The 13,797-nt window shown below is 44.1% G+C and overlaps 1 protein-coding gene across 1 annotated transcript in view; it reads left to right on the top strand.

The window, feature by feature from the left end:
• TGFBR2 (transforming growth factor beta receptor 2) overlaps positions 1-13,030 on the top strand; it is a 60,570-nt gene extending 47,540 nt beyond the window's left edge. The window contains exons 5-7 of the mRNA XM_033165280.1: positions 845-986; positions 11,750-11,877; positions 12,801-13,030. Of these exons, the coding sequence (XP_033021171.1) occupies positions 845-986; positions 11,750-11,877; positions 12,801-12,980 (450 nt within the window). The 3' untranslated portion in view covers positions 12,981-13,030. The remainder of the gene's footprint in view (positions 1-844; positions 987-11,749; positions 11,878-12,800) is intronic.
• The last annotated feature ends 767 nt before the right edge of the window (positions 13,031-13,797 follow it).

Raw genomic sequence — 13,797 nt, 5'->3', positions numbered from 1 at the left:
CGTACGACAGGGCGGGGGGGAGGGGGGAAGCAAGGAAAGAGACAAAGCTGGAGGATTTAAAATGGGGCTTGGCAAAATGTCCACTACATTCGTACCTTGGTTTTCAAATGCCTTGAGAGTCGAACGTTTTGGCTCCCGAACGATCGGAAACCCGAAGTGATTGTTCCAGTTTTCGAACGTTCTTTTGGAACTTGAACGTCCGACGCGACTCCTGCGGCTTCCGATTGGCTTCAGGAGCTTCCTGCAGCCAATCAAAAGCCATGATTTGGTTCCCGAACATTTTGGAGGTCGAATGGACTGTGCTGTGATGGCTTTGAATGTGTTTGGAGGGGAGGGTTTGGACAATTAGTTATTGCAAGGGACGCACATCCTCCTTCCCTGCATAGATTCATAGAGTGGAAAGGAACCCCAGGGGCCATCTAGTCCAACCCCTTGCAGCACATGATCTTTGTCAACAAAGTCTCAGTTTTCAGGATGCAGGGATAGGTTTTGCCCCGTATCCAAATAGTTTCCACAAAATGTGACTCTTTACTCTTTTTTCCATTTATGAATGGCTGTCAACTACTCGTGCTTACAAAACGTTGAAATACCATTGTGGGTAGTGGTTAAACCTTGTGATCACAAATTCTCCTGTCTGCTTTGCACTGCCTCTTCATGTGCACAGTTACAACCTGGATTTTGTAGTTGCAATGGAATGTTCGAAACTTGTTGCTGCCGTTTTTTAAAAGAAAATAATATATTTTTTAATAATAATAAAAAAACAAGCACAGAAAGCTCAACGTGTATAGTCAGACAGGTTACTCCATCGAAAATAATTTTGTAACCATTTTGTGAATGCTGACAGGTTGGCACAGCAAGGTACATGGCTCCCGAAGTCCTGGAATCCAGAATGAACTTGGATAACGTCGAGTCCTTCAAACAAACTGACGTATATTCCATGGCTTTGGTTCTGTGGGAAATGACATCTCGCTGCAACAGTGTCGGAGGTAAGTTTCATGTGCTCCATTAGATTCCTTGTGGAGTTGTATTTTTATGTGTTTACATGCTACTTAGCTCTAAAGGTTGTAGGAATCCTCCCCACCCTCCCCACCCCCAAATACTATTAATTTACTTAACACGAACCCTTCCCCTTTCTTTCAAAAAGCCTCAATTAGTAGTTTGTGATTCACACAGGTGGTCTGTCATCCGAACAACTTCCTGGGCTAGACCTGAACCATCATTCCAAACCATTTCCAGAACCACTGAGCACCACTTCCTAAAACCTAAATGTTTTTTAGGAAGCACTGAAAAGGGTGTCAGTAGGCAGGGATTCCAAAGTGTGGTTTTTTTTCTTTTTTGTTGTTGTTTTAAAAAGATTTCTTAAAACTGCTGAAACAAGTAAGCTGCCCAGCCAGATGGGTGGGGTATAAATATAACAATCACAATCGTTATCATTATTACAGCCGTACCTTGGTTTTTGAACAGCCTAGTTCTCGAACGTTTTGGCTCCCAAACGATCGATACCTGGAAGTGAGTGTTCCAGTTTGCAAACGTTCTTTGGAAACCAAACATCTGATGCGGCTTCCGATTGGCTGCAGGAGCTTCCTGCAGCCAATCATAGCCCACGATTTGGTTTCCGAATGTTTTGGAAGTCGAATGGACTTCCAGAACAGATTCATTTCGACTTCCAAGGTACGGCTGTGTTGTTGTTGTTGTTGTTGTTGTTGTTGTTGTTGTTGTTGTTGTTGTTGTTGTATTGTTTTATTTTATTTTATTTTATTTTATTTTATTTTATTTTAATCATCATGTGTCATCTGTAAAACTGCCAGTTTCCTGGAGTGAAGTAGTCAAGTATGCATATATGGAATCAGACTGTTTCACAAGTCAACTGGTTCCAAGCTGCTGAGGGAGGGCTCTATATACTGTTAGTAGCACTCTGAACCTGGCCCAGTTGCAAATCGGTAACCGGTACAGGTTTCCAAGCACAGGTGTTCCATACTGACAGGGCTGGGAGGAGGGTATGTTTTTAAATTCTTCAGATTGATGCACACTTTTAGGTCTTCCAAAGGTCATTGCTAAGTTTCTGGTTTGACCTTTGCAACTGCTGCTGCTGCTGCTTTGTGCTTAAAAAAATAATAATTAAAAAAAATATTCACGAGGAAACAGAAAAGCTGGTAAGATACTTTTCATCATCATCATTATTATTATTACTGCTTTCCTTCCTTGGCGTTTTGGCTTACAGAATGTTCCTTTTAAGGCATGGGTGTTTTCTGCTTGTGGAGGAAGACTCTTTCATCCTTGCTGAGGCCTGATGACACTTCCTGTTTCTGTTTGAGCACTCTGGAATAATGCCTAGGGAAAGACAAGCACTCTCCCAGCAGCGCTCCACTCAGGAAGTTGCATTGCTGCCTGACTTTAAAATAACCAGGCTTTTGCCAGGAAAGACTGGGGGTGGGTGGGGAAAGTGTGCTACTTTATCCATGTCCCTTATAAATTTCCCTCCTAAAAAAAGAGAAAAAAGTTAAAAAAACAGGGGGGGGGGGAAGGATTCATTGTAGATGATAAGACATCACGTTGCAGCAAACGAGAGTGCAATACCTGTGCCAAACAGGGCAGGGCTGGGAAATTAATAATCATCAGTACATTACTGATAAAATAACCTTGCCAGCCAGCCAAAATAAGCTATTATGATGATCGATATTATACCCATATGAGAAATAAAATACCCATATGAGAAATAAAACTAGGGCAGCTTTGTTAAATGAGATAAAGCAGTGTGGATTTCCCCAAAAAGGTGCAAAGTGCAGCCGTTCTCATGCAATCTTCATGTATAGCTCACCCTTCCTCCCAGAGATGCTCAGGGCAGCAAACACTCAAAAATGTTTAAATAAATCAATTAGAAATGTAATAGAAATGTAATAGAAATGCCTGGGTAGGCAGGAATGTGTTTAAATTTCTCCTGCGCAGTAATGATGAAGGGAGACAAGCACACTTCACCAGGGAAGGCATTTCACAAACAGGGAGCTACCACTAAGAAGGCACCATCCTTTGGCCCATGCCTGTTGGGCAACAGCCACCCGGAGACATCACCAACAGGGCTTCCCCTGCCAATCACAAGACCTGAGATTGATGTTATTGGGAGACATGCTGTTTTCAGGTACTTGGGTCCCAAGTGATATAGGGCTCTCTATTCTAGTACCAACACCTTAACTGTAATGGTAGAACAGTAACAATATAAAATTATAACAACTGTAAGCATACAAACTGTGAAACATTATGCACCTACAGTAAGACAGGAAAGTATGCAGGTATAATAGACTGACCGTTCACTTTTTTGATGGGATATATATATATGGAACAGTTCATGTGGCAGAATCTCAGGAAATGCATTTCCTCTAGACTATAATGTTTGTAGAAGATGTATTTCCCTAGATGGATAGCATAGTTAGTCTCTTGCAACAAAAGCAACAAAGTGCCTTGTGGCTCCTTTTGTGGCACATTTATTATGGCATAAACTTTCGAGATTATAGTCCACTTCCTCTGAAGCACGAGTGTTATCCTTGAGTTACAGGAATGCGTACGCATGGCTTGAGGAAACCGCCGGGAGGGAGGGGAATGTTAACAATGAGGTCAGAGGGAAACAAAATGCCGAAAGCTACAGACAGTCTTACGTACCTAATTATCTGCGGTAATTCACAAAACAGTTGTTAACACAGGCATCCTGGCATTGATAAGCCAATGATTACACATAACGTGTTAAAAATCCTTTGCCTTGGTTAAGTCTACAAGAGACTGCATCAAACCTCTTGTATTGTAATTTAAACATGTTGCAGTTTCCCTTTGAAATTCCTTTGCCCCAGGTCAACCCATGACACTAAGCCAGAGTTTCTTCTTGGCTATAGATCATGGTTAAGGAACAGTGTTCGAAACTCCCATTGTTCTAGGTGCACTTTGCGACAGGGAATTTCATTAGCACGAGCAGTTTCTGAGTTCTGGGTGCAGTACTGAGCCTAAGATTTCGGGTTAAAACGGCAGAGTGGAAGGAAAGGGGGAGCTTTTTCTGCCTCCCGACTTCCAGCTACTCTCTGAAGACTGGAGAAGAGACCCACTTAAGAATATTAGAGGGGTGGGCAGGGGAAGGACTTGGACCATGTGAAAAAAGAACATAATAGCTTAGCTGCAGTTCATTCATTTTCAGCTTTGCATTCTTGTTATAAAAAAAGCTCTCCTAGACATTCCGTTGTTGCTCCCATAACCTTAGTATCAGGTGCCATTTAGCTCCCAGCTTTCATATTTCAGTTTCTAACACTGTTAAGGAAGAGAGAGAACTTAACCAAGATCTGTTGCTCAGACAACATGCGAAGCCAGTCTTGGCTTAGTTACAGGTTCCAGTTAAAAAGACTAGGGAGGAGCAAAGTACCGTATTTTCCCCTCCATAAGAAGCACCTTTTTCCTCCTAAAAAGTAAGGGGAAATACCTGTGCATCTTATGGAGCGAATGGTGGTCCCAGGAGCTGACTTGCCCAGGGGCCAAAAGCAGGTTGTGCTTTTTATTTTACAAAGAAAAAAGGGGGTGTTGAAAGGCCCCCTCTCAGCAGCTGATCAGTAAGAGATCGGGAGAGAGATAAGAGTCCTGGCTCCCTTTCAGCCCCGCCCTCCTTTGTTGAATGTGCTGCAGAGGGAGGTTGTTGATTCCCCAGGACATGTGACTGGCTGATTAGATTATCTGTCTGGAAACATTAGAAACAGCTCCCTTTCCTTAAGATTTTTCAGAAATGTGAGTTGAACCCCATAAAAATGGGGCTTTTCCTCTTTTTTCCCCCTTTGCAAAAAAAGCTGCAAAACTTTTAGCTGATCCTCAAAAAAAAAACCCCAGGGCTTTTCCCTTTGCAAAAAAACACTGCAAACTTTTAGCTTATCCTCCAAAAAAACAAAAAACAAAACAGGGCTTTTCCCTTTGCAAAGAAAGCTGCAAAACTTTTAGCTGATCCTCAAAAAAACAAAAACAAAAAAAAAACCCCAGGGCTTTTCCTTTTGCAAAGAAAGCTGCAAAACTTTTAGCTGATCCTCAAAAAACCAGGGCTTTTAGAGGAGGAAAACCAGAAAAAATATTTTTTTTCTTGTTTCCTCCTCTAAAAATGAGGTGCGTCCTATGGTCCGGTGCGTCCGATGGAGCGAAAAATACGGTACGTGTTAGCCCTTCTCCAGGAACCAGGACATTCACATGGTCCTGGTAAGCCATCATTTGGCTTCTTGTGATGTGCGAACCAAGCCAATAGCTTCTTGTGAGGTTGAAGTGTTTCCCCATGGGATTTGGAATACAGTGGAACCTCTAGTTGCGTTCACCTCTGGTTACGTATCCTTTGGGATACGTACACGGCAAACCCAGAGTATTTTTCCGGATATCGCTGCGCGCGCATGCGCAAAGGCACTAAACCACGCTGTGCGCATGCTCAGAAGCGGCACCTCCGGTTGCAAATTCCTCGGGATGCGACTGGAGCTCTGGAACGGATCCTGTTCGCAACCGGAGGTACCACTGTATTGCTATTTCTGGTGCCAGATTTGTACCAATTTATGTATTCTTGCATAGAGACGGCCTTCCTTGTCCTATGTAGAATGCAAAAGGGCATTGCTGGCAGGTGATGGCATATATCACACCAAGAAGAGGAGCAGGTGACTGAAGCCCAGATGTTGCAGATTAAATTTTTAGACCCTGAAATAATAATAAAAAGGTATAGTGTTGCCATAGTAGGCACGGGAACAGAGTTGCCATCTGAATCTGCCACAGGGGGCAGGGCCCTGTGTCCAAACCTCTGTTATGGAGGGCCTGTTGTTGCTAGTGAGTAGTTGTGTTAGGGTTTGGAGTTATTGTTGTTTTTGGGCAGTGGGTGTTCTATAAGAATGAACAAGCCAGCGAGAGAGGGGAGCATCATTGTCCAATGTGGGCTGTAGATCATTGATGGTTGGTGTGGTTTCAGCTGGGAGCTATAAATGGCAGCAAGTAGCATCCTATCATTTTCATCTTCTGTTCTTTAGTAGATTATTCCTCAGCACTATTCTGCCCTTTGTTCTGTTAATGGCACTTCGTTGGGTTGATATTGTAGCCTGAGGAGTGTCTGACATAAATTCTTAAGATGGGGTTCTGTCTTAAGTTCTCCGGGTTGTGAGCCTCTGTTTTAAATTCCTAAGTTGTAAGTCTCAATGGATACAGTTGTGTTTCAAGGACTGACTTACAGGCAATGGATTTGTGGTGTGTTCTCTGGGTAGAAGCTGGAAGCACATAAATACACATTGTGGTCAGATGGCTTCCTGTTGTGTCCAAGAAAGTGAACCTTTTGCATGGACTGTTCTAGGCTCAGGTTTATGGTGGGGTGAAAGTTTTTGAAGTCCTGGTGGAACTGCTCAAGTGTCTCTTGTCCACAAATTCAGGTGATAACAATGCCATCTATGTATCTTAGACATAGGAGGCTTGTTAGGGACAGAAGCTAAGAAAGTGTTGCAAGTCAGCCATGAATGTGTTGGCGTCTGTAGAGCCACGTGACTGCCCATGGCTGTGCCATTAATTTGAAGGTGCATGTTCTCCCACAAGGTGAGTACAGAGTTTGATATCTAGATGGGCTGAAGCTCCACATCTAGAGGTAATAATCCTCATAGTATGTAGCCCATCTTTGTGTGGGATGTTGGTGTAAAGGGCCTCAAATAGCCATGGTAGCTAGTATGGTGTTTTCTTGGAGATTGTCCATGAATTGGTAGTTTCTTCAGAAAATCAGTAGTATCCCATGTATAACCTGGACTTCTGGTAGCATATGATATCTGAATAGGGTCTGTCTATTCAGACACTTTCAATAGTACCCATGCCTGAAACAATAGCTGTCCAGGACTGCCTGGTTTGTGTATTTTGAGCATTGGATCGAAGATCATAGATTTGTAGAGTTGAAAGGGACCCCAAGGGTCATCTAGTCCAACCCCATGCAATGCAGGAATCTCAACTAAAGCATCCATGACAGATGGCCATCTAACCTCTGCTTATAAACTTCAAAGGAAGGAGATTCCACAACCTCCCGAGAAAGACCGTTTCACCGTTGAACAGCTCTTACCATCAGAAAGTTCTTCTTGATGTTTAGTTGGAATCTCCTTTCTTGTAACTTGAAGCCATTGGTTCAAGTCCTACCCTCCAGAGCAGGGGAAAACAAGTGTGTTCCCTCTTTCATGTGAGAACCCTTGAGATACTTGAAGATGGTTATCATATCTCCTCTCAGTCTTTTCCAGACTAAACATACCCAGCTCCTTCAACCGCTCCTCATAAGGCTTGGTTTCCAAATCCTTTCATCATCTTGGTTGCCATCCTCTGCACACGTTCCAGCATGTAAACATCCTTCTTAAATTGTGGTGCCCAGAATTGGACGCAGTATTCCAAGTGTAGCCTCATAATAAAAGTGTAATCCGAATAGCATCTTGGATTCCAAATATGTTCACCCAGTTGATCCATCTGTCCTCCATTGGCCTCCATTTTGTCACTGCAGCCGCTAAGCTTGCTAACCCAGGACACTTTCCCCTGCAGTGACTCAAACCCTTGCACCTGGCCTAATCCTACCCCCTTACCCTGCAAATCCGTAAACTGACCCTTGGGAGTGTTCATAAAAGGCGGGGAGGTGGATTTTTGTGGGAGAAGAAAGAAAAAGCGACAAGATTAGCAATGTGTTTGGTTAGTGAAGCAGTATCACTTTTTAGATGGTCCGTTAAACCCCATGCAACAAAGGGGTTCTGTATTTGGGCTGGGAATGAAATTGTGAAATGGCGCAGGTACATTTCTTTTCTTTGCAAAGCCTGGGAGGCGAAGTGAAGATTTGCTGAATGCAATTTTTGGAGTATCCCAGCCTTTCATAGCTAGTGTTGACTTTAAACAGAAAACACACATGGAGTTTAATCTTGTATGCTGACACTATAAATAGCAGTGTCGCTGAAGGTGAAGAATCAGCCTAAGAAGAAGGCCGCTCTGTTACTTGCTGGAGTAAATGCTGAGGAGCTGAAGTGTGGGAAAACGGGTATAGTTTGCTTGATGTTTTGCCGGCATATAATTTAGAAGTCATATTTAGAAACTCGGCAACTCTGCTTTGGGGAAAGTTCGAACTGCTCCACTACCCTTTTAGCTTGGCATTTCAGTCAGCACAACAGCTGTGTACCAGATGTTACGCTTTGTGAGGAATATAATTTCCATCCAAGCATTTTGCCCTTGCAGCCAACATGGGATACTGTGAGAAAGAAAAGCACTAAGTGATTTGACAGGCCCTCGTAAGAGCTGCTTATTTTCAAGTCCTTTGTTGCCAGCATATGACATCAGTCAGAATCAGCAAGGTTACCAGGGAATAATCTGGAAAATACCTTTCAAAATGGCCTCTGTTCCTTGAGCTGCTCTAAGTAATATTGCACTGCCTGAAAGATTTGCTGGCTTGACTGAAACAATGCTTTTGGTTAAAGCGTAAACGTACAGAAAAATGGTACACAGCTGATTGCGGGAAAGAGCTCTGGAGTTTTGAGGCTCAATGTTTTCGAAAAGCACTAGTTCTTGCACTTCATTTTAAAAGCTTCTGGTGTTGGAGCATAAATCTGTGGCCAGTTTATTATTGCCTGTATGAAGCATTGGTTGGGTCAGATTTCTGTGGAGAAGGAGCTACCTGCCTGTATTGTCTACCATAACTTGAGATATGTGTGCTTTTAATCAGGAATTCGCACAGCAAACCTTTGTGGAAATGACAAAAGAAGGAAAAAGCCAATGTACATAAATTTTAGTTTCAACACTTAATTAAAATTATGGAGGAGACTTGAGAGGAAGCATGCCCACTGTATTTCCACAATTCCAATTATATTTCTAAAACGTGATGCTTTTAAAATGAACTGTCTTCCACTAAAAGTAAATTAAGTGCATCAACTGCAATTCTACCCCCCGGTTAGACATGCCTTGTTGACTTCTGAATAGGAGTTACACAGAAGTAACAACCATATGCAAGGCGTTGTTGTTGTTGTTTTAACAAAGTTATTGGCTTCCTCCCTTTTGTCAGAAGTAAGCTTGGCACTTTAAAAAATGCCCTTTATTGTGCTTCGAGTCACACTTGCTTCCTTAGGCTGGCCCCAGGAAATAGGGTCTGCGTCTGTTTTTTGTCTGCGCTTCAGTTTTGTCCCGCATCCTTTCATGTCAAAAATAGATAGTGGAGAATTATCTCGCCCAGCCTGCCTGATAGGTAGGTAGGCTATCAGTGCTCAGCAACAAATTGTGTGTTTGGTGATTGTATGGTGTCCATTGGAATAGAACCCAGTCTATACTTTCTCATGCAAAGGTGCAGAAATCACAGTTCTGACAGAAGCCACAGTGGTACAGTCGGTTTGTCTGAGGGCCCCTAAGTATTTTACTTCAGTTTATTGGTCAACCGGAAAGGATTTAGCTACTTACAGAAAGCAACCCTGAAAACAAAGCAAACCCAAAATAGGTTTCACCGTTCAAGAAGGATACTGACAAGCTGGAACGTATCCAGAGGAGGGCAACCAAAATGGTCAAAGGCCTGGAAACGATGCCTTATGAGGAACGGCTTAGGGAGCTGGGGTATGTTTAGCCTGGAGAAGAGAAGGTTAAGGGGTGATATGATAGCCATGTTCAAATATATAAAAGGGTGTCATATAGAGGAGGGAGAAAGGTTGTTTTCTGCTGATCCAGAGAAACGGACACGGAGCAATGGATTCAAACTACAAGAAAGAAGATTCCACCTAAACATTAGGAAGAACTTCCTAACAGTAAGAGCTGTTCGACAGTGGAATTTGCTGCCAAGGAGTGTGGTGGAGTCTCCTTCTTTGGAGGTCTTTAAGCAGAGACAGCCATCTGTCAGGAATGCTTTGATGGTGTTTCCTGCTTGGCAGGGGGTTGGACTGGATGGCCCTTGTGGTCTCTTCCAACTCTGTGATTCTATGATCAGTGTGGCCACGTTTTGTGGGGTGTTTTCATGTGCTACATTAGTCGTGCTTAATGCTATTGATGTGCTGTAGGTCTGTTTTGTCATATTTGATGTAGCTGTAGCTAAGGAAGGGCTGTGGCTCAGTTGTGGAGGCAAAGACTTTGCATGCAGGCAGCACTTTATTCCATCTTCTTCATGTCTCCTTACCTGTTCATGTCCACGTTTTTGTGTGATGCAAAAGCCACTTCTGGAAATCTAGTGGAGCCTACCAGAAGTTTCCGCTCATTTCCATGTTAGCGTTTCCATAAAACTTCCATTTGCAACATTTCCAGCTCGGGAAATTGCAGGAGTTTTGTGTTGACAAAATTTGAAGTGGTATATCAGAAGAAGAAGAAGAGGAGGAGTTTGGATTTGATATCCCGCTTTATCACTACCCGAAGGAGTCTCAAAGCGGCTAGCATTCTCCTTTCCCTTCCTCCCCCACAACAAACACTCTGTGAGATGAGTGGGGCTGAGAGACTTCAGAGAAGTGTGACTAGCCCAAGGTCACCCAGCAGCTGCATGTGGAGGAGCGGAGACGCGAACCCAGTTCACGAATCTACCGCTCTTAACCACGACACCACACTGGCTCTCATACAGTTGTTTCCCACCATTTAACATTTAGCTCAACCTGTAATAAGTTGATTTAAAAACAAAACAAAACCCACAGTTCTATAACACAACAAGGTATTTGAAATGGGGATAGAAGTGTTAGCAACCAGTAAAACCAGCACAATAATGTTAGTTACTTTGAATGCAGGGCTAATAGGACTTTGCCAGGGACTACTTCAGGGTTGCAGCCTTGGTTGTCATTACAGTTTAGCTACATTTCTTAAACTTCCATTATTAGTAGTAGTATTGTTTTCCCAACTTCCCCCAGTTCTTACCTGGGGTGGGGGGGGGGAAGCAGCAGAAAAGATATACATTCAGCTTGTGAGTGAATTCTACATTCATTTCAAAGAAAGCACAACAATTCCTACATTATATGGAAATCAACTGTAATTGCTTCTCTTCAGCTGAATGTTTGAGTGGTTAACATAGTTTTTAAGTAAAAGTAGATCTGATGACAGCACCTTTCCACTTAAAAGTACACAACACCCTGAATAACAAAATTAAAACATGCCTGTGCACATGCAGCTGCCACCCCAGTCCCTCTCTTTGTCCCCAATCTGTTCCACAGCTGTGGGACCCCTGCTTCTTGGCAAAATATCAAAAAAACACCCAGCTTTAGCTGAAGTGTTCTGCAAGACCTCCCATTTTGGGCTGGGCCTTAGTTATATATGCACATGGAGATAGTTGGGACTTCAATCTCGGTCAGGACCCTGTGCGTTTTGCCTTGGCTCGTTTGGTTTTCCGATTTTAGTTTTATTTGTTGTTTCCAATTGCCACAATCAATTCTCATCCCCCAGCAAACAGAAACAAGACTTGATCGCTGGCTGCTTATCTGTCCTGGATGTGCCTTGCTCAAATATTGATGGACAGAACCTTTGGCTAGTCAAACTCCGTTTTGAACTGGAGGTGAAGCCACCCAGGTCCATCATTGTCCGTATAGATCTCTTTTAGGTAGATATCACTAAAAGGCAGCTAGGCAGATCTTGGAAGTAAAGGTAATAGGACTAGTGGAAACAGAGAGCTACAATCCTGTGTTTGTGTGGTGCTGGGCAGACAGCAAAGTATAAGAAGTTGGCAGATTCCACTTATGTCAAGGAGAACAAAACTTGGCTCCACCAGAATCTTGGCCTTCAAGACTAAATGTCGTTGTGTTGTTTCCTTTCCTTCTCTTAACAGAGGTGAAAGACTACGAGCCGCCGTTTGGTTCTAAAGTGCGAGAACATCCTTGTGTGGAAAGCATGAAAGATAACGTATTGAGGGACAGGGGACGGCCAGAGATTCCTAGCTCATGGCTCAACCATCAGGTAAGAGAGCTGGTCCTTCTTGCCTGGCATATTGGCCTGTATTTGGTGGCTCCAATCCAACTGACGGGTGACAGGATTGCCGGCAACAGCTCTGTATCTCCTTGTGATATCTCCTCCTCACCCTTTGCATTTCCTCCTTGAGCTTTACTGTCAAGGTAAGGCTTAACTACATTAGAATGCAGGGCATATTTAGACAACCTGTGACCACCAGGGGTATCTGGTCAGTTTAGTGACTGGGTATGTCAAAATTGGGACGGGGGTGGCGCAGTGGTCTAAACCACTGAGCCTAGGGCTTGCTGATCAGAAGGTTGGTGATTCGAATCCCCGCGACGGGGTGAGCTCCTTGTTGTTTGGTCCCAGCTCCTGCCAACCTAGCAATTCGAAAGCATGTCAAAGTACAAGTAGATAAATAGGTACTGCTCCATCAGGTCCAGTTGTGTCCGACTCTGGGGTTGCGGCGCTCATCTCGCTCTATAGGCCGAGGGAGCCAGCGTTTGTCCGCAGGCAGCTTCCGGGTCATGTGGCCAGCATGACAAAGCCGCTTCTGGCGAACCAGAGCAGTGCACGGAAACGCCGTTTGCCTTCCCGTCGGAGCGGTCCCTATTTATCTACTTGCACTTTGACGTGCTTTCGAACTGCTAGGTGGGCAGGAGCTGGGACCGAGCAACGGGAGCTCACCCCGTCATGGGGATTCGAACCGCCAACCTTCTGATCAGCAGACTCTGTGGTTTAACAGACACTGTGGTTTAACCCACAGCGCCACCTGGGTCCCTCTGGTGTAAGTTTACTGCACCATAATTTCTTAAGCATCACTAAGCTTTCTTTCACCGCAGTAGCACCAATACCGTGTGAGGAGATTACCTCACGTTAGCCGAGTGCTTTGACGTTCAGGTGTTTTAAAACGTTTTCGCTGTGCATTTCAGGGCATCCAGAAGGTTTGCGAGACGCTTGTCGAGTGTTGGGACCACGACCCCGAGGCCCGGCTCACTGCGCAGTGCGTAGCTGAGCGGTTCAATGATTTCGAGTACCAGGACAGCCTCTCCGGAAGAAGCAGTTCGGAAGAAAAGATCCCCGAAGAGAGCTCTGTGAACAGTGCCAAGTAACAGCCTGCTACAAGACAAAACTTCCATGAAACCAAAGAGAGAAAGAGAGAGGCTGCTTTTCTTTTCCATGTGCACAAAGAGTGGAACAGGAAGAGGCGATTAGTCTCGGATGCACTTCCTGTGTCACCGAGGTTCCTGCCTCTCCCTCCAACCAGCAGCTCCAGAGAGGGCGAAGCGGCGTCCTTCGCCGTGCCATAGGAGGAACGACTCCGTTGCTTCCTGAGAACATGAGACTGTACAAAATTCCAAGAATGTTTGCACTTTATCAATGCCTGTAGATAACTATCAAAGAGCAACTTTATGTATGTATGTATGTAGATAGAGATATAGAGAGAGGTATGTATAAACACACACACACACTCGGCAAATCTCTGCAAAGAGTCTTCCAGGAAACTAGGTATAGATAGGAAAATCCTACCAGGAATCGTATGCAGGACGCCTGCTGTGAAGCTGGCAGAAAAAGTGCCTTATTCATCCCACCAGAGCCTTAAAAACGATAGCTGCCTGACTTTTATATTTCTGCAGTTGGGGGGAGGGGGAGCAGGAAAGGGTTTGGACCATATTAGTGCCTCTTTTAACATGTAACTATGCAATGGTTCTTGTATGTTTATAATGTGTTGATTCAGTGGATCTTACTGGTCTGATTCTCCACCTCCTCCTCCTCCCCCACCCTTCTCCTTGAATTTGGGAAGTTGTCCCCACCCACCCAACTTTCATGCCTGCACAAAAGATCATTAATTCTTCTGCCCGTCCCTTTCTTTGAACTTTGCCATTAACGTTAGCAGCCTGCTTTGGGGAGAGGGCAGGTTCCCAACCC

Source organism: Lacerta agilis, chromosome 12, assembly GCF_009819535.1.
Source record: "Lacerta agilis isolate rLacAgi1 chromosome 12, rLacAgi1.pri, whole genome shotgun sequence".
In the NCBI taxonomy this organism is placed as follows: domain Eukaryota; kingdom Metazoa; phylum Chordata; class Lepidosauria; order Squamata; family Lacertidae; genus Lacerta; species Lacerta agilis.
This window is presented reverse-complemented; position numbering and strand designations above follow the sequence as displayed.